Here is a 22,061-nt window from a genome sequence, read left to right as displayed (position 1 = left end):
AAACATTTACTTTCTTCTTCAAATCATTCTGCAATTTTTTTGCATTATTCCTTTCTCCAAGTACAAAGAAACCTTTTTCACTTGAAAAAATTAGAGAATCAGCAACAGTGGTTATCTGCCAACATGTCTTCTTGTTGTTCCGTGTAGAAATTTTGTGGCAAAACTGTATATTCCTGCAGAAATTTTACTGCAGTTTCTTCTGATGCTGGCATATTCCAAAATTTAAAATTAAGTTTCAGGCAAAAAATATCATGATTTGTATATAAAAATCCATCCAAACAAGGAATACATAAAAAAGGAATGGGTACAAAAATGATGATGTTGCTTGATAGAAAGATTGGGGCATCGTTGCCAGAATTTGACCCATTCTAAAAATTTCATGCCTTTTTTTAAGATGGTTGGAATAACAACACGTAATACTCCAAATTTTTAATCTGCAAAGTTTTTGATTTTTTGACTGTTTTGATTACAGTGTTGTTCACTTGATATCATCAATTCAATATTTATTTTTCCTTAAAAATGCTTATCATTTTTAACTTATAATCAATTAAAAAAAGAGGATTAATTTTTTTCTTTTATATCATGGATCATATATTACTTTGACACTCACTTTAGACCACATGATATCAGTCTTTCATAACTATTTTCTCTATAAAATGCTTACTACTTTTAACTGGAAATTAAGCTTTATCATCAACTGAAAATTAAGCTGTAATTTCTTTCTGATGTTATTCATTCTTTCGTATCCTTCATTATTTTTCCATCTATAATCTTTATCATAAACCGAAGAAGCAGCAGTTTTTGTTGGCATGCTTATCAGAGTGAGGAATTAGAAAAAAGTTGAATTTAATATTTTATTGTGAATCATAAATACAGCTTTGAATATGGCCAAATGGCAAAACAAAACACAAAGAGGAACAGATCAGCAACACTTTGATTCATTTTTAAGAGAATTTATATGCCAGAAGTATGCAGTATGAGAGAAAATATGTGATTCTATAAGAACAGTGATTGCTGAATTATGGCCTCCAAAAAGGTAAATAAAGGTTATTCCCTCTATATATTGTGATTTTTCAATTTTTAAACTTGTTCTATTACTTTTGAATTCCTGCCAAATTATTTCAATGTCACAAATTTTCACTAAAGCATATGTAGTGGCCTCTAACAAAGAAGTACCGACCAAAGTCATGTGAAATAGTGGGTGATCATCTTGGGGAAGTTTCACTGTATTTTAGTTCATTTCCTTAGCTGGAATGATTTAAGCTTTTATGATTAGTTGTAATTCATTTTAAACTTATTTTCTTTTATAAATATCTCTTTTAAACTGGTGTGTTTTAGATGAAACAACAGACATTTATAATAATTTGGAGCAACTTAGGGAAGATATAGAGAAAAAAGTGGGATTGGACACTTTTTTAAAAGGTAATATTTAATTTATAATTAAATCAAATAAATTGCAATATCATTAAAAATTTTAATGCTCATTTTATGTACAGTAAGACCCCATTTAACGTTGGTCTGTTTAGTGTTGTTTCAGTTTCACATGTTTTTATTGGAACAGTGGGATTCCCTGAAAATTGCACACAGCATTGGGCTTCTGCAAAATCGAAATTAATTTATCTGCATTATTTCTTCTCTGTAGTCTCGCAAATGAATTTTTATTATTTCAAACACTTGTTGCTGTTACTGTAAGTATAAATTTATGCAATGCAATTTTTAATCATATTCAGATTGAGACAGGTGACACAATTGAAACTCTCATTGCAATTCAAGAATGGTTTGATAGATTTAAACATCAAAATAATCTTCATAACATACAAATTACAGGAGAAGCAGCAGGTGGAAGTATAAAATTGAAGGCTGAATTCCCAACAACATTAAGAACAATAATTGAATGAGAAAACTATCCTCTAGAGTTAGTTTTTAATGCCAATGAAATGGACCTATTTTGGAAAAAAAAATGCCAAAACATACATTTCTATTCCATGAAGAAAAACGTGCACCAGGATTTAAAGCTGCGAAAGATTGCTTATTTTTTATCATTCCAAAAACTGAAGAGCGATGAAAGGAATATCAAAATCAATTTTACCTGTAATTTGGGAGTCTAATAAAAATCCATGGATAACTATGCAAATTTTCCAGAATTGGTTCACTGAAAATTTTGTTTAATGGACATTAAACGTTATTGCGAAATAAAAAAACTTGAAACAAAAGCGCTACTGGATAATGCTCCAAGCTGGCCAACAAATTTATCTGACTTAATAACTTGCATTCTAGTCAAAGTGGTTTACTTGCTGCTTAGCACAACTGCATTAATCCAACCAATGGATCAAGATGTTATATCAAATTTTAAAGCCTGTGACGGACATTTAGACAAATGTTTGAAAAAAAAGATGGAGATGATAAACAATCAATAAGAGACTTTTGGAGGAACTATAATATTATGAATGCTATAGAAACATAAATCTTTCTTGGAATGAGGTAACAGGGAAATGTTTAAAAGGAGTGTGGAAAAACATTTGGTCAGATTAAAAAATGGATGATGGCATTAGAAATTCTGCTGTTGATATAAACAAAATAGTGAAATTAACGAAACGAACAGGTTAATATGAATGCTATCGAAAAAATAAATCTTTCTTGGAATGAGGTGACGGGAAAGTGTTTAAAAGGAGTGCGGAAAAACATTTGGCCAGACTTGAACAAGATGATGACACTAGAGATTCTGTTGTTGATATAAATGGAATTAGTGAAACGAACAGGTTTAGATGAAGTAAATGTGAAAGATCTTGGAGAAATTTTGCAAGAAACAGTCTTTCTAATGATGAACTCTGGGAATTAGTAGATCAAGAACACAAATATATTAAAAATAACAATTCTGAAGAAGAGCAAAACTGAACACTGAACTTTCAGTGGCATTTCGAAAAACCAGTTTAGCTTCCATAACAGAAATTGTGGGCTTATTTATTGAAAATAATGCAGATTTTGATAGGAGTTCAAAGGCAAGATGGAATGTCATGGATACCTTGTACCCTTAACGACAACTTCTTACTCAATGCAAATGACATTAGATAACTTTTTGGAAAAAAAAAAAAAAAAATCTGAATGATCTAAAATATAAATGGTGACTTAAAATTTTACTTGGTTCTGTATATTCATTCGTAATGTTTCAGTTATTTGTAAGAAATAAGTTTTTATTTTGTATTGTTATAAAAAAACATATTTTATGAACTTAAATAGCAAAATATTTGAGCAATTCTTTTTATACCTGTTTTCCCCTAACCCCATTATTTACATGATAAGATGACCCCATTTAACACTATTTTGGACATAACCCCAGGTTGAGCAGGGTTTTACTGTACTTGCTCGTGGCTATGGGATGCTTAAATACAATGGCAAATAAAAACCTCTATTCCGTACATGATTTGATGGCTTTTAGCATTGTATAAATATATCAAGTTATAACTTGTGATTTATGGCCATATTCATTGTTCAGTGTTACATAATTGAAAAAAAAAAAAAAAAAAAAAAGACAAATATAAAAAATTTCACATTCAAATTAATAACTTGTATACTCAAGTTGGGTAGAGGTGAGGGGAAGAAGTCAGCTGAACCTTTTCTTGGGTCCCCTAAAAAATGTTAATAAGAAAAGAAATAAAAATCTGTATTTATAATAGAATCAGAAACAGTTTTTACATTGCAGAATGGTCTTAAATAGTGTCATGGGTGGGATGTCTGGTGATATATTGGGAGGTACAAGATTGACCAACAAGTACTACTACGTATTTTTTCTACACACATGATATCACTGTAAAAAGATTCTAACATGTGTATTCTTTATTACTTTTCTTTCTTTAATAATATTTTAGTTAAAAAAATGTGTAATAGCTTATTATTATGTGTGGATCTTTTTCTAATATACTGAATACATGCTGCAGAATTTACAGAAAAATTATCTTTTAAGCTGTATGTGGAAATGGTTACATGATTAAAAGGTAATGAATCATTTGTATTAAGGGGTATTCTAAACTTGATTTGAATAATGGTTTTAAAATTATTGCATTATAAAACATAATATAAATTTTCACATTATATCTTTATCAGTTATTAATATAAACTAAAATATTCTTATGAAAGGGCAGTTAAATTACTAACATTGTAAATTTTTATTTTCTTTCTTTTCAGTGATAAGAATTTCATTTTATAAAATTTGGAAACATCATTCTCATATCTGGCAACTTATATCATAGCTGCCTACTCTTCCAATTTTTTTGGTCACATTTTGCATTTTACTGGGTTTTTTAATTTTTAGCCTTTACTAAGGCAAGCACTTTTCAGGAGTAAATGAAACTTATTGAATTAGTAAAACTTAAATTATGCAGATTTCATTGATTAGGATTTCATTTTATAAAATTTGGAAACATCATTCTCATATCTGGCAACTTATATCATAGCGGCCAACTCTTCCAGTTTTTTTTTTGGGGGGGGGGGAGTCACATTTCGCAGGTTCCTGGATTTTTAATTTTTAGCCTTTACTAAGGCAAGCACTTTTCAGGAATAAATGAAACTTATTGAATTAGTAAAACATAAATTATGCAGATTTCATTCTAGTTATTTTCAGTATAATTTTCTTATTACAGTTTATTTGATTTGAATTCTCTTGATCTGTGTAGACATTTGTAGAGCTTTGCATGAAGTTTCAAGCAATGTTTAATCACTTAATATTCATCTTTAATTTTGTTTTACATCAATATATGAATAAATACTACAAAATACTTTTACATCACTATATGAATAATAGTACTTACTAAATTTGTCTGAAACATCAAATATATATTTTATTTTCATCATGTTTCAAAGTACCTTTGATAAATAAAATCTTTCTTTCCCTATTAAGGATTTTCTCAGTAAAAAGAATTTGAAATTTAGAATATCTTATTAATATATTTTATATAAAAATATAGTATTAATAGTTGAATAAGATGAATCAAGCATTATAAAATGAATTTAAGTCAGTTTGGAATTTTTCCAAATGGTGCTCCCATACAACATGAAATTCTCCCAGAAACTCCCAGTTTGAGGCCTGAGAACCTCTCGGCTTTTCGTATTTCAAGGTTGACAGAAATTTTCTAGTTTTATATTTTTACTTGCAGCATACTTTTAATTTTACCCCTGAAAACTTCTGGGCTATAATGCCCTTTGGGTTAAAAAACTGGTTTTTTAACCCAAAGGGCATTAGCCCAGAAGGGCTATTAGTTTCATTTTGGCATTTTACGTTGAAAACTTTAAAAGACTGTGTCACTTTTCAAACTGTTGCCACCAAATATTATGACCCTGTGTTACAATTAAAAAATTATATAATGAAGAAACTACATAAATATATGTATGTTTCTTGCATTGTGATAAACAATGGTACCTACAGCCATCAAATTTTGAATAATGTAATTCTCCAACTGAATATGGGCATCTTGAAGCCCTAATTTGGAATTTGTTTTATAATCTGTTTCATATTTTGAAAAGCATTAACAAATTTTTGATTAACAAACTTAACAATTGAAAAGCGAGCAATGGCAACACACTCTGGTGACACACAGGAAAAAAAAAAAAAAAAAAAAAAAAAACATTCTAATCTCCAGCACACAATACTGTGTATCGGAAATTCTAAAGATATGCTTTTTTAAAATTATTTTGTGATATAGCTGTTGAATTGAATTTTATGTTTTAATGTTTTAATTGCGAAGAACATATTTAATAAATAAAGGTTACACACAAAACATTAAAAAAATCCTCTTTGGGCATAATATAAAATCTGAAAACTTTCGGATTTTTTACTTATTATTAATTAATTTTTTGTGAAGATATCAAAAATTATATCAGTTCAGAAATTTATTGCCAAATGGATCTGGTTAATTTCATATTCTTGGCAGCCATTTGCATTACTGTTTGATTTTGCTTTGTCACACTGAAAAACAAATCTCTATTTTTTTAATAGTCTTTCATTATGTATCATCAATCTGATGACTGACTAACATTTTAGTAATTTTAAAACTTATTTTAGCTTTAAAATTTTTGATTTGACGGACTGCAATTTTTTTAAGAAATATAAAAAATAACTATAAGTGAGAAGAACCTAAATATTTTTTTCCAAATTCTTCAAATGAGGAAAAGAAGTCAGGGGAACTTAATAATAGAAGTGTAATATGTTCAAGATATTAAGGTAATACATTAAAAGAAAAAGAGCCCAAATATAAATTACCAGAGATATTTTAGAATCATAATCAAGAAAATACCTTTCTCATGGAAGTTTTTGGAAATATGAGGTTTTAGAGTCAAACAGTTGGCTGTTTGGATGTTTAATTAAAATAAAATTTGAAAATTGCATTTAATGAAAAAAATTTTAAACAGTTTTTGAAAATATACATATGTTAATTATGATGATATAAATGAAATTCAGTAATGAAATGTGTAATTGAAATTAATGAACTCTGACATTCAATCAAAATCATACTCATTATACTTACGCTAAATACAAGGTTGTTTTTATGATTTCGATTGTCACATTAGCGTGTTTCTCTTCTAGTCTGACATTCATTTTTTCATATCATCTAGAATAGTGGTTTTTAATCTTTTTTGCCCTACACACCTCTTTCACCATTGTTAAATGGTCATTCCCTCTACCTCCTTTACAAAACTAAAAAAATACATGTACATTTATTTAAATTTAGATTGTCTTTTAATGCGCTTCATAAATTCAGCAACAAAATGTATAGAAGAGTTGATAAATACCAAAATCTGACTAAAAGATAATATTTTATATCCATTAACCCTTTGCGACACGCATATTTAAAATATATTTTAATCTTTAAAAAAATGTCTTAGAATAAGTCACATAGACTTAACTTAAGTGCCTTTCAGGCTTGAAAAAAATTCTGCGCTTTTATTTTTTACGGGGGAAGGTGGGATACCGTTTGTCCCACCATGCAACTAGCACATGTCTTATAGCATATTGGTGTATAGCAGGAAAAACAAATCGTATGTGGAATGAATAAACAAAATAAAGCATGCTTTCTAAAATATTGATAATAAATACATTAAAATGCATTTTGTACAATATATTTAATAATTTTTAATTTTAGGAACAAAAGAAAATATTTTCTTGGATATTATTTTAAGATTAAAATTTGATACTCGTACATATGATACTAAATAAAATATTAAAATTGACACTTGATTCAAAATCATTTATATATGATTAAAATTGAAAAAGTCATTTTTCATGAAACTTTGAAAAACGTGTTGTTTCATTCTTTTGTAAGCATAGAGGCACTTCACATACATGTTTCACACATCCAAAATGTTCGTCGTTCTTCTTTCGATGTGCTGCAATATGCACATCTTCTCCTGCTCATTCTCTTTGGCGCGTGACTTACATTTTTTAGTCTCTTTTCTGATTGTACAAACGGTTTTTTAGTTTTTATTTGAACTGGGGATTTCAGTTTTCTTTTCAGCTCTTTCTTGCCTGCAAGTGCCATTAGACCTTCTATAACTGAGAGACGAAAATCTTTCATTGTTTTTACATCATGATCACTTTTGCGAACAAACTTAAATAGAATAAATGCGTTTACTATACTCGCATCTAAAAAGTAAAAAAAGATCCTGTGCCACCATTTCTTGCTTTTGCGGTCTATTTCATATAATCCTTTCAGTTGATCAAATAAGTTGACATATCCCATATTCTTATTATATGAAATAATGCTGTCTGGGCACAGTACTTTTTTTGTTTTTCCATCTCGTTCTTTTCTATTAATTTCTTTCATTTCAGTTGCCTTTTCCAAGCAAGACAGGATAGAAACGGATCTTTTATCCTTCCATTTTATGCAATAAATTGAATCATCGCTAACTGAAAAGTCTATATCTCCTCTCGATATAAATTTGTCTTCTTTTAAATTTTTGGGTAGATACTTCCGATTTATATTTACAGTGCCACATGCATAGATGTTCTGTGTCTTTAAAAAGCGAAACAAATTATAACTACTGAAGTAGTTGTCCATTAAAAACTCTATGGTTATTACCATAAAGAGGCTGGCACAAAGTTTTCACTACTCTCTCCCCTAGATTTTTTTCCACAGAGTCACCGAGTTTGCCAGTATAAATTTCAAATTGGCATGCAAATCCAGTGACATCACATCGCATCCATACTTTGTAACCGCGTTTGATGGGTTTTTTAGGCATATACTGCTTTAGGCTGCTTCTCCCTTTGAAGCGAATCATTGATTTGTCAACTGCCTGAGTTTCATTAGGATTAAAAACTGCCATAAACCTTTTTGAGAGATGATTTAAAAGAGGGCGTATTTTGTATAGCTTATCAAAATTAGCTTCCCCTCTCTTAGGTTGTAAACAATTATCATTTATATGAAAATTTCCCAATATCCAACTGAACCTGTTGACAGGCATTATGTTTGCTATATAATCATCGTGTAATAGTGGAGTACTTCTCCAGTAGTCCCGATAACTTGGAAACTTTTTTACGCCCATTAGCAAATTTACAGCGAGAAATCGCAGTGAAAACTCGTTACTATCAAGAGGGGAAAATACACTGTTTTTCTGTGTTGCATATAAGTTTGATTGAAAAACAATATGTTCAATGAACTTAAGTGTGAATATACTTAAAAATAAATTTACAGGTGTTGGATCATCCAAATCAAAAATCTCACCTGTCGGTCCCGAATCTTCTTTGAATTCTGGCAGTGAAATATCAACTTCTTGTTTGTTCCAGCACGGAACAGAAGATTCTGAGGGTTCTGTAAATTCAGCCTCGCTCTCACAGGTATCCCTTTCTTCTTCAGCAATAACTTCAACCTCAGTTATTCTCTCCTGGATTTCAATTTCAACTGAATCAGAACTGAAATCTGAAGCATTTGAGTCGCAATCGGATGGCAATTCAGCAAAAAGATCCAAAGCTTCCTGAGTTGTTAATTTTTTTCTAGACATTTTAGCACATCAGAGCAAACAAAGGATGTAAAAGCGCGCGCAATCACGAAAAAAGTAGATGCAAAAAAGAAAAGGAAAAAAATAATCGTGAGTGCTGCCATCTATTGAGCGGAAATTCAAGTGTGTGGTGGGACAAATTTTAACCCACTTATTTCAACTGCAAAATTAATACTATAAAATATTGAATCCAATTAAGATTTTTGAAAATAAAATACCTTTGAACATTAAAAACAATCATAGATATCCTAAATTGTATACCAAACTTTTTAAAATATTGAAAAATGCGAGATACCTGCATATCACTCTTGTGATCCTATTTTGAATATTTTTTGCTTATAAACTTAAGCCCTGGTATAGTAGTGACATCTACTGAGAAAACTAATAACTAAAATCGATTACTTTTAAAAGATTAGAAAACTTCTAATGGGAATTGCTAACTGAGAAAAAAAATATTAATTAGGTGGGACAGATATTGACCCACCATGCCGCAAAGGGTTAACTAAACCTAAATACTTCACAGGTGAACAAAAGGCTGACTGGATTCTCCCTAAACTATGAAATTCTTCGTGGGGGGAGGGGGAAGAATTCGCCCCTGTCGAAGTACCCCTGATCTAGACATATTAGAACTTAGATGTTTAGAATATGTATATGCTAAATATAATAATTTTTTAAATTATCATTTTAACCCTTTCTCAGTCCCCTCACCCCTGTTTAAGGACCTCTGATGTAGAAGTTCTAATTTGTCTTCAGAAAAAACTGCATTGCTAAGTGAAAAATTGAGAATAGTGATATGCCATAACTACTACTGGGTCAAGAACATCGAGACTCGTGATAATTTCATCTTCATCTAGAGGAAATCTTTGATTTCCATACTAAGTTCAACATAAAGAATCATTTTTAAACTAGCTTTGACTGTCACTAATTGGTGCTGAATTTAATAAGGTCATACAATGGCCTCCCAAAAGTATTTTATTCAAAGATTTATGATTTATTGCATTACCTGGATCAATCAATCAATTACTTGGATGAATCTGAATCAGTGGCATGAAGTAATGACATTGTCTTTTATGAAAAATCTAAGTACTTTTATGCTCAGTTGAAACCACTGAATGAAGTAGATGCAGTCTGATATCCTCAGATTTAAATTCAATATAGAGATAGCTTATTTTTGCTTATGCATGTCCTAAAAACAGCAACATAATGCTTAGTTCCTTTGGTGATCATAGTAATGAAAATATTCCCTCCACCTCCATTTTGTCAAATTTTGAGTGAGACTGAAAATAAAGTTCTAATATATTCCATTGTTCAATAATAATTTTTATTACATTTCGACAGGTTGTGCATCAGCGGCTGAGTGGTAAAGGTGTTGAGCACTGCTAGTTCAACCTGGCTAAATGGGCTGCCTAAATAGGCATTTCATGGTTTTTTCCTTTTGTAACATGGATACAAGCCAGATTCTCTTAGCAGTCCTTCATGAATATATTACTTTCTTCAGGCAGGTAGCTATAGTGCACTTTGCCATAATCAAATAAACCAAGCCAAGCCACAGAATAAGAAACATGTTTATACTAATTTAGAGAAACAAAGGATATGCCTTTATCCATTTTTTGCAGCAATTCCACTTTTGTTTGATGGCCATCAAAACATGCTTTCGCTTTGTAGATACTTTGGTAGTTCCAGAATCGGAAATTCTTTTTGACATAATCTAAAATTCAAGCTTACTTTTATAAAATTGTTCTAACAGTATACAAAAAATAACAAGCCAGATCCAATTATAAGATTAAGGAACAACGCAATCTGCAACATTAACTGAAATAGATAATTAGATAATATTAGCTTAGCTTATACCGTCCGTTATACGTTAAACGCACATGCGTAAACATATTATGTGTATGCATAGACGCGCATGCGTAAAGTTATTATGCGCGTACGTTAATGCATTATGCGTTGACGCATGAGCAGAAAGTTTGTAGCTTTGAGGTCCGGATTATAGATCATTCCAGATTATGGATGTCCGGATTAAAGACTTTTGACTGTAATATGACAAATATTTCAGTAAAAGTTCAAAATCCAGCAACTGTAGCTGAGCAATTCCACTGGCAGACAACTGGAATCTGTGTATAACACAGCATACATAATAGTTCTAGAAGATGACATGAATTACTAGAAATATTTAGGATCATCTATTAGTAGTAGACAGGTTAAACTATGTCCAGGATTATCAAATGTCGAGAAAGCGTAGAGCACCGACTATTTGAAAATTTTGCTGATTGTACTAGAGTATAACCCAGAATTATCATTGAGTGATGCTGAAATCCAGGAACTACTAAAATTGCAATCATATCCTTTTTTTTAAAGATAATTTGGTGCTATTCGGTTTTGAGGGCCGTAAAAAATCGCCAAACTATTGTTGATGCCAGTGCTGCCCAAAATAATTGTGGCAACCCTAACGCAAGAAAGGAAGTATGATAGTAAATAACTATTTAAGATTGATATTTTAATTTAGATGGAAAGTTAATTTCATATAATACTTTTTAATTATTGTACTAATTTATATAAAAAAAGGCTAAACACGACTGAATGGAAGCATAAGAGTAAATAACTATTTCAGATCATTATTATAATTTATATAAAAATTGCTAAACATAACTGAATGGATGCTCGCATCGCTATTTCGCTACCGAGTTATCGCTAAAGCATAATTTCATCTCGTTAGTTGTTCAAACATAATTTTCTATAATGAATGATGCCTTTTCTTTTAAAAAATTCTCGGTAAAGTGCAGAATCGCCCACTTATTTGTTTGCAGCTTTTTACAAAGGTAAAAGCAATTGGATTTTTGTCAATTTTGTTCTACTTTTTTAAGTGAAAATAGGTTGATGTGTCCATAGATAAAGTTAAGGGTGTGCGCAGTGCCATTTTTGTGCAGTTCTGGGATTTTTTTTAAGTGAAAATAGGTTGATGTGTACATGGATACCAAGTATGCGCAATTCTTAAAAACGCGTTAAGCAGTGGGTGATTCTGCACTTTACCCAAAATTCTATGGCAGACTTTTCGTCATGGGCAATCCCCAAATTGTTAAATCCATAGCAGTCCCGGATCTAGCGGGGGGCAAGCCGGGGTTCTTGCCCCGGGCGGCAAATTCAAATATAACGCTGGATCGTTTTGGTATGTTGTTCGCTAACACAACTCTCTTATTTTAGTACAATGTTAATAGTTTTAAGGCCAAGTTTAAAAACCTCTTTTAAGAAGATTTGTAATTAAATACTAAGAACCCTTTTAAAGAAACATGAGTTAAAATAAAGTGCAGCCGATAACAACTGTAAGTACAAGATCAGAAAGAGGCCAATAGAGGGACTCCAGGCGTCACTGATAGAATCAGACTGACCCTATCAGTGACATCTGGAGTCCCTGTATCATTTGCTGTCTAGGCTGGGCGTATTCAAATAATAAATAGAACGATATATAGAAGAAGTCACCTGGTTGCCATAGCAATGTCTGCTGGGAAATGGAGAAGCATTGTAACTATTTTTAAGAGCTAACCCAAAAAATTAACTTTAGGCCATCCTGGACAAATGGAATAATTCAAATTAATATTCATCGAGTATATACAAGACACAGATATTATGTCTTCAAGCTGAAGCAAGGCATTTAGATTTTTTTTGCAGCCAGTTGGCAACTTAGGCTCACCTTTGGTTTGACTCGGAACGGTGGAGCGCATGTTGGATCTTAAAGCTAGATTTATTATTTCTGGTTTTTTTTTTTTTTTTTTTTAAAGATATGCTTGCTTTTAATAGCCCGCAATATATATTTAGTGACACACCATTTATTTAGGACTGTTCAGTGTAATTATGTCAATTCTTAGTTATTCTTATTAAGGCAATTCATAGTGAATTTCATTTAGATTAAAAGGGACCATCTGCGCGTCAAGAGGGAGAAAAGAGGAATACAGAAAACGAGCCAAAGATAAGGCCAAATAGAGAAAACAAATTTCAGCTAAGATGAAAAAATAACTTCACGGAAGAAGTAAATCGTCAGATCCTGTCGCAATTCCGATTGTGCTGAGATTCTAGAGGGAATTAATATTTCTTGCAATTTGCACGACCAAACATGACTGCATATATCATCCCCAAACATACTACAAGTCAGCATTTGAAAGGATAAATTCTTCATCGACATCAAACGAATAGCTGGAGGACATGAAACCATGATATAAAGATCTGTTCATTTAGATGGGAGCGGGCAGCAGAAAGACGAAAACCTAAAAATTTTTGATTTGTTGGACGCATGCAATTGGCTGGTCATAAAAAAAATTAACGGTCACCAACAATCTTTCTTAAGCAGTCAATCAGTATTATTAGCCGGTAAACATCCGGGAAAACGTAAACCTCAATCCCATTGAACGTCATGGCAGACATTTGACATGTTATACAGAACATTAGTAAATAATAAAAAGCTTAGATCTTGGTTTACATATTCTAAAAATAAGAATGCAATTTTTTTTACACCCTGCAAGATTTATCAGAAACGTGGTGCTGCCGTTACACCATACAACAGGATTCATTAATTGGAAAAATGTTTTAGCCAAGTTTAACTGAGCGCGAAGCGTCTGGCATCCACAGAGGTGCATGATTATGTGGAAAATTCAAGTGCAACATATGAAATCGTGCCAAGGCATCAATCACGACACTAAGCGACTCATTCATACAGAGAAAGAAAAATGGAGAAAAATTCTATATAGTCATGGATGCGGTACTATATCTTTCAACATTCTATCGTTCTTTTCTTGGGACTGATGAAATCCCAAGTAGCCTGTTTACAAAGTGTCCTCGACGTAGCGAAGGAAATTTTCTGAATTTAATCTCTCCACTTGCCAAACATAATTCAACTCTTAAGTACAAGCACCTAACAAAGGGAAAGGAATCATATTTACCCCATATGTGTTTCATGCAGAAAAAAATGCGCCAGGTGAGTCAATACGTAAAAGAGTGTGGTGATTGTGTGAGATAAAGGAAAATTTAATTGATTTCATAGAAGTTGGTGGAAAGATAGGAGAATGTATTTCTAAACGCATTTTAGAAAATTAATGTCTTAATTGACACTTGATGGTTTAGATATTGGACAATGTCGGTGTCAGTCTTATGACAACGGGTCTAATATGGCTGGCATTTCTAAAACAGTACAAGCTAGAATTACAGAAATGAATAAGCTGGATGAATTTCTGCCATGTTTGGCTCACTCCTCGTATTTTGACAGTATGCATTCTGCTTCTTCGTGCCCGGAAGCAGTTAATCTGTTTGGAATTACTCAGAAAATACTTCGCTTTTTTGTCGGATGCACACTCGACAGTATATTATTAAAAAATATACAAAATACAACTTAAAAGGAAGCAGCCAGACGAGATGGTCGGAAAAATATGTGGCACTGAAAGTCCTTCTAATGAATTTACCGGAAATATTCAAATATTTAAAAGAAATTAAAGATATTTCTCTTGATGCGGAATCAAAGCATGAGGTAGGACATCTGTTACATGCTGTAGGTAAGAACTTAAAATTACTTATGACATAGGAAGTATGAAAAACAAGACAAGAAGCACGAATACTCTCAGTAATAGCCCATATTCTGTATAATCATTTCAGAATACTTCCTTTCGGCAACAGATATTTTGTATGCAATGGTTCCATTAGTGGCTGAGCAATAAAAGCCGCTTAGCACTAGTAGTTCGGTCTGAGGGTCAAGTATAGATGAATGGGCTGGCTGTATGAGTATTTCTGTGATTTTCCCCGTGTGTAACATAGATACAAGCCAGTTTTCCTTACAAAGTTTTTTCCACTGGATATTCCTCCTTTTCCATGCAGAGCCTAATGGCAAAACACATAGTAAATAATCAGACAAATTTCCTCAGCACTGGCCGAGTGATTAAGATAGCTGTATACTGGTAGTTCGACCTTGCCTGGGTTCAAACCCAGGCGAACGGGCTGGCTACGTGGTTTGTTTTCGTGGATTTCCTCATGTGTAACGTGAATACGAGCCAGTTTCCTTTAAAAAGTTCCTCCACGAAAGCACCTTTCCTCTAAGCAGATAACAGTCAGTCTCCTTAAAATTTTTGTCCACAAGGCATTCCTCCCTTCCCATACAGTTTCTAATGGCGAAACACATAGTAAATAATCAAACAAATGTCCTGAACAGTGGCCGAGTGATTAAGACCACAGAATACTAGTAGTTCGACCTTGCCTGGGTTCAAACCCAAAAGAACAGGCTGGGTGCATGGTTTCTCTTCGTGGAATTCCTCATGTGTAATGTGAATACGAATCAGTTTCCTTTAAAAAGTTCCTCCACGAAAGCACCTCTCCTCTAAGCAGGTAGCCCTCCTGTCTTTGCCATATTCATATAATCTAACCCAACCTAATTTAACCAGTAATGCAATAATGCTGAATAGTGAAAAGCTTAGGGGTTGCCCGTTGTCCCTAGAACGGAAAACGAATGGTGGCGAGGACTGGAGGGTTAGAAGCATTCAGGATTAGAGTTAGGATTAGGCTTGAATCCAAAAGTAAGCTCACCAGAAAGGCAACTCTCCTAGAGAGGGGATGAATTTCTAATTATGTAACTTCGTTTTTTTTCTTTTATAGCCAAAAAAAAAGAGGGGGGGGGCACGTTAGGAATTTAATATGAAACGGGGCTTCGGTTTTTACCTCAAACCCTACCTATTTCTGTATTTATTAAAGAAATTAAAACTTTTTAGAGAAACTTAAAGGATGAAGGGTGGCGGCGGCAGTTTTAGCTTTTGCCCCACATCAGAAAAATCAAAGATCCGGCGCTGATCCATAGGATATGAAAAAAGGATTTAAAATCAAAAAAAGGGTTTAAAAATTAAACTAGTATTTCAATGGCGTCTTAAGAAATATAAAGCTATATAAACTTACGCAATCTGAAATCAGCCCGTACGCTAGACAAAAAATCTCTAAGGAGATATTAGATATTCGTTGCGCTAGATTTGGCGCGCTGTTAAATGGGCGCATTTGCTAGATTTGGCGTTTTCCGCATACATTTTCGCTGCAATTTTTTTTTTACGATCTTCAAAACAGAACAGTTCCGATAAGGTAATTAGACGTTAGTAAAACTAATTTTCCCAAAATTTTGAATTGAAATATTAAAACTTTTAAGTTTCAAGATATTCATATTTTTAAATACTCACAGAATTCACCATCCATAATAATAAATTTTTTCTAATAAAATTATAATAATAGTAATGTACAAAAATCATTTATCTATTTATTTTCTATTATTTTACACTCCTGTATTTAAAATTTAACTTTCATGTTTGGTGATTTTTGAGTATCTTGAGACTATCTTGATTGTCACTTTAAATAAGCTAATAAATATTACAATTTTTAAATTCCTTTTTGACAAATGCAAAAGAATGCTATTTTAGTATGTTAGAATAATTTCATTTGTATAATTTCCCATTTTTGCATGGTAAGCATTTCTTGGTCTTGTAATTATGTTTCAAAACATTTTGCAGTAGTTTTCTCTATAGAATTCATGCTCATAGCAGATTTCCAGTTATGCAATCAGAGAATAAGATTATCATATTTTTTTTAATATCAGTTAGTTCCTTAGAGAGTATTCTATAAAAGCACTATTTATTAGGCAGATAGATCACAAGTGCTTTGGCATAATTAACTAATAAGTGAGCTTGAAATAAGAAAAATTTAAATTTTGCTGTATTTTTTAAGTTAAATTTTTATATTCTGCTTCCTAAAGCAATGCATAAAAATAAATTAAAATTTCTTCCTAGAATCAGATAAGCCTATAAAAGTCTGAAGATTGTTAAAAAAGAATCACATATATCTAAAATGTTATTAAAATGTGAAATTATTTTTTTAATGTTTCTTGTGAGTCAAATATTTTCTGTATATTTTGTTTTATTAAATTTTCAAATGAGATATAAATAACTAACTTAAAATACATTCTGAGACATTATTTAAAATGCACTGTTCTAGATTCTCAATGTTAGTTATTAAAAGCAATATTCCAGCTTCAATGCCTGATTTCTCTTAAAAATATTAGATGAAATTGAAAGAATTGCATGAATTTTGGATTTTATTTTCTAAATAATATTAGTTATTAAAAGAATATTTTAAAGCAGTTTATATGCTGTCTAAATTTACTTCATAGTATTTAATAACAAAATTAATTAATATTTCAAATTTTTAGCATATAGAAAAATGCTGTCAGTTTTTGAAAGTACTGAAGATGATGACATTTCAGATAAAATGAAGGAAGTAGTTGCAATGTTGGATCCTGGCCTGGAATATATAGCAAATGACATATTACATCTTATGATAAGAGAAGGAATTTATTCTAATACTTTTGATTCATGAAAGTATTTATGTGTATTAATCATCAAATTTCAGTCAATCTTTAATATAAAATTTCTTCTTTCTGGTAAAATCCAATCATTTTTTAAATTTCAAAAATATATCGTATCAATTTACAATTGCAAATATTTTATTTATCTTCTTAATCTTAAAAAAACATCATGTGGTATATAAATGATATAAAATTAAAATGTTGCATTAAATTTCAGATTAAAAGAAATCTGCTGATTATTATCCTGATTTAAAAATTTTATACCTGGTGAAAAATAAGAATGATATCCTATAAAATATTTTAGATACATATATATGTACATTTTAATAATATATTAATAATCTTATACAAAAGTTATGTTGATTTGTATGTGTTTATTATTCCTTACATACCAATATGTATTCCTAAACTAATGTGAAACAAGTATTGTAATATAAATTGATTATTATTTTTTAGTTTGAATAATTTATTTCTGCAATATATTACAACCAATTAAAGAAATTAATTTTTAAATACCAAAGGTTTAACATACATTTCTGAATTAGTTCATCGTCACAGTTCTAAATATATTTTCACTGTCATAACAGAATCATTAATCTGCAAAACTGCCGTTTACAAAGAAAGTGTTTAAAGATTTGACAAATGGTTGATTTTTAGAAAAATCAAGTTTTGCAGATGCAATAATTTTCATATTTTTATCTTATGCAACATGATCTGTTAAATTATAGTGCTAACATGAAAGAATGTACAAAATGCATATAAATTAAAAGCAGCAAAAAATGCAAATTCATGTGTGCTAAAGATGTAATTCAAAATCATCAGAAATTTTTTTTTACATCTGACTGCTAATAAACAGGAATAATACTTTATGGTATTGTTGTCATAATGATGATTTTCCTTAAAAAAAAGAGAGAGAACCAGATTTAACTAGTCACAGAGTTATTTTCTTTCGTATATAATTTTTCTTGTGATTATGTCAGCTATGTATATAGCATTTATAACTATATTTTAGTCTCTATGTACGAATATGATGATGAATAAATATGTTTTTATTTCTTATTGCAGTTTTATCATTACTAACATAGACTAAAGACATTCTGGTAATTAAATACTGTTCATCAAACACACACACACACACACACACAAAAAAAAAAAAAAAAAAAAAAAAAAAAAAAAATGGAACATGTGGTTCACATAACCATAAAAAAACTACACATAGCTGAAGGATAATTGCAGAACAGTTAAAGGTACCAGAGATATGCAAATAATCAAAGAGAAGAGAAGTAACATATAATTTGTATGTTCAGTATTTACTATGACCTTCTGGCAGTAAGTAACATAGTATGGCAGGGCATGATGTCAGTGATGTGATTACTGATCATCAGCCTGCATGATACAAGTACTACATTATGAAATTTCTGCCATACATGCAAACTTTCCTTAATGATTATAATTTTTAAATCAATGCTGTAGATGGAAAAAATGGAATACATATTACATATGCTTGAATAACCATTTCATTGTTTAATTAGACAAGAATATTTACATAAAGAACAGCATATTAAGAACATATTAAGAATAGCATTTTGGACGACCAAAAGTATTTATGATGTCTTAAATCATTATTTTGCTTCCTTTTGTTTTGTTTGCAATAAATGTTTTAACCTTATATATAGTTTTATAAAGCTAATAAAAATGAAGAAAACTTTATTTTTATTACTTTTCAGTTCCATTAGGTAAATACAGAACTTGAATATTTTGTTATTCATTCCTTCTTTCCCATAGGGCCCAACCAGCGGCCGAGCGGTCAAGTTGCTGAACACTGGTAGTTCGGTCCAAGGTTCGAATCCCGCGAACGGGCTGGCTGCATGGGCATTTTCGTGGTTTTCCCCATGTGTAACGTGTATACGAGCCAGTTTTCCTTAGAAAGTCCTCCACGAAGGCATCCCTCCCCTTAGGCAGATGCCCTAGTGTGCTTTGACATAATTAAATACACCACCTTCTTCCCCATAAATAATAATGAGTTAATATTTTACACTTTGTATGTATGTACTAGTTTTGCCTTGTTTATGATTTTAACCCTTTAACTGTCAAGTTATTTTGATGATTTGGGTACACAAATTGTCAAATTTTTTTATTGCAAAAAACCAAATGTTTAGTACAAAATAAAATATACTTAAGTAGTTAAAAATTGATATTTTGACGTACATGGGTAAAATTTTTAAAGTTTTGTAGCCACTGCATATTTTCTTTGAGGCAGCTGTCACTCAACATGGCAGTTGCAAAGTTCCCTTCTAGTGGAGCATTATTTTCTAAAAAATGAAAAAAATTAACTATTTTCTAAAACATAAATAAATATAAGTGAATACCTATTAGTAGTTCAGTAATTCAGTCTTATGTGGTACAACTGGAAACACTTTTCCAAGCACAAACCAACTCCACAATCACTACACCAGAATTGTGATTCCTTCCTTATCTTTTCCCCATTTTTATCCTTTTTCGAACAACACACTTTGCACTATCTTGTAGGCTCACGTTTCGCAGGAATAGGAGGAAAATGGGATATAAAATGTCGTTCAGTAAGACGGGCAGGGTTATCTATTGTAGGTGGTCTGCCAACATTCTTTTATCCAGAAGCTGCGTCACCATATTTATGTAAAAGCCCTTCTACAACTTGGATTCGACATTCTAAAAATGTAATATGTTTCTCAACTACATTTTTATAGAGCAAATATGAGTTCCAGTGTACCTTGTCTAGTAAATGTAAAAGTATCTTTTTACAATATTTTATCTGACGTTTTCGGATTGTTGGACGAAAGGATATTTCCTGATCACAGCGATCTACACCACCCATAGTTAGACCATAATTAGAAACAATCTTCGGCTTGAGTATATCTCCATTTTTTATTTTTGAGGCTGACCATGGAAGTATCATGAATACTGCTCATCAAACACACATCCTTCATCTTCGGTTGAAGAATCTAAATCATCTATATAACGTTTCAAAGAACTGGACGCTATTTTACAACAAAAAGATCCCATGCACCTTGAACCAAATAACCTCTAACCTTTGAAATCTTCAGTAAAGTGCTGTCATCTATTGAACTGAGCGCACATTAACTTTTCCTGAGATACAGTCGGGTTTGACAAAGAGATGAAGCCGAAATAAACGTCTCCCGATATATATTCAGGTATAACAATACGATGCACTCAAAAAAAAAAAAAAAAAAAAAAAAAAGTTACCCTGAGTAATACTCGGGCGTGACATTTTCGAACACTAGTGCTGTGCCCGAGATAATCTCGGGCATGACAGTTAAAAGGTTAATATTTTACTTTAGAGTGCAACTTATATTATCCAATAATAGTAATTTATTAACTTTGCAATTTTCTTATTATTTTTATTCCTAATATTTTACTTTTTCTTCCCCCATCTTTTGCCTTACTTTATTTGCATTTACATCATTATAATTTTTAAAAAATTATATAAAGCTTAAATTAAAATGAGTTTTATAGTTATCAATTTAATCTTATAATATAGATTCATATAAAATTTCATAACTATTTCATGTAATAAATATGTAATAGAAGAAATCTTTCCTTCCACTTGTTTTTCATGTTCCCTTCCCTAAATGGGTAAAAAATTTTTCAATATTTAATCCATAGATAAAATGATATATTATGAGAAATTAGAGTATTTTTTAATTAAGGTAAAGGCACCAGTAGTTGACCAGCTAAGGGAAATTCACTTGTCAACAGTATTAGCTGTGGAAACAGTAATTAATTTTTTCGTAGTTAACGGAATACTTCAACTGCCTACCTAGCTAGTTATGATCTTTTTTTACCGAAAAAAGTTGTAATATAAAATTATTATAAATAATTTAGAAAAAAAACGTTTCTTCTCCAGTAGTTGACCACCTAAAAATAAATTGTAAACCACATAACTCATGGGTCATTTTGTTCAATAATACATGCACTTAATAAATGTTTTATTGCCGAACTGAACAATAAAAATAAATAACTGTACTTACACAAAAACCGAAGTCAATCCCTAACCGAAAATGGTAATCAGGCGGCAAGAATTAGCAGGATCTGGGAGAGCACAAGTTTCACTGTCAGCCATTACTTAACTGATAGGCATATCAACTGGGAGTTGATAAAATGTGATACTAGATGGCAGTAACGTCTTATAAGCAGGTTTGCAAGAACGCCAACCAACGCCATCCCTTATTTTGAAGCTTTTGCTCTGAAATAGTTAACTACTAGTGCATGGTCAACTTTTGGTCCCTTTATCTTATCATTTGGCAGAACTGCTGTGTTTTTGGCATATGTTTGACAGTAACCAATACCAACATGCAGATACTACTTAGTACACATGGATTTTTATACTTATATATTATATTAATTAATATATAATTAGATATTTATTTCATTAACTAGTGTTTCCCACCCATATAGATTGTTTTTTCTCATAAAATTTCTTCTCTTATAATAAACTGCTTTTTTATTATTATTTATAAGCCGAACAGTACTGTATCATAAATATATTCAAATAAACATTTTTTGCCAATGAATAGTTATTTTTTGCCGGACTGAGAATAATCATCAACAGGTAATTTGTATCAACTAAATTTGAATTCGGTTTTGAACTTGCACATAATTTTAATTTTGAAAGATATAAATGAGAAATATAAATTTTTCATTC

The 22,061-nt window shown here is 31.1% G+C and overlaps 1 protein-coding gene across 2 annotated transcripts in view; it reads left to right on the top strand.

Moving 5' to 3' along the window:
• Nucleotides 1-18,418, top strand: part of LOC118201975 (uncharacterized) — a 48,299-nt gene extending 29,881 nt beyond the window's left edge. Inside the window, exons 4-5 of one of the 2 annotated variants that reach the window (XM_035374124.2) lie at nt 1,339-1,422; nt 17,204-18,418. In XM_035374124.2, coding sequence (XP_035230015.1) covers nt 1,339-1,422; nt 17,204-17,370 — 251 coding nt within the window. In that variant the 3' untranslated portion in view covers nt 17,371-18,418. The remainder of the gene's footprint in view (nt 1-1,338; nt 1,423-17,203) is intronic. The other variant, XM_035374125.2, reaches the window with a different exon arrangement.
• Nucleotides 18,419-22,061: the final 3,643 nt, after the last annotated feature.

Source organism: Stegodyphus dumicola, chromosome 8 (assembly GCF_044657685.1).
Source record: "Stegodyphus dumicola isolate Sdum_Otavi_A_Nest chromosome 8, ASM4465768v1".
Lineage (NCBI taxonomy): Eukaryota > Metazoa > Arthropoda > Arachnida > Araneae > Eresidae > Stegodyphus > Stegodyphus dumicola.
The sequence above is the reverse complement of the archived record's forward strand: the minus strand, read 5'-3'. Positions and strand labels throughout refer to the sequence as shown.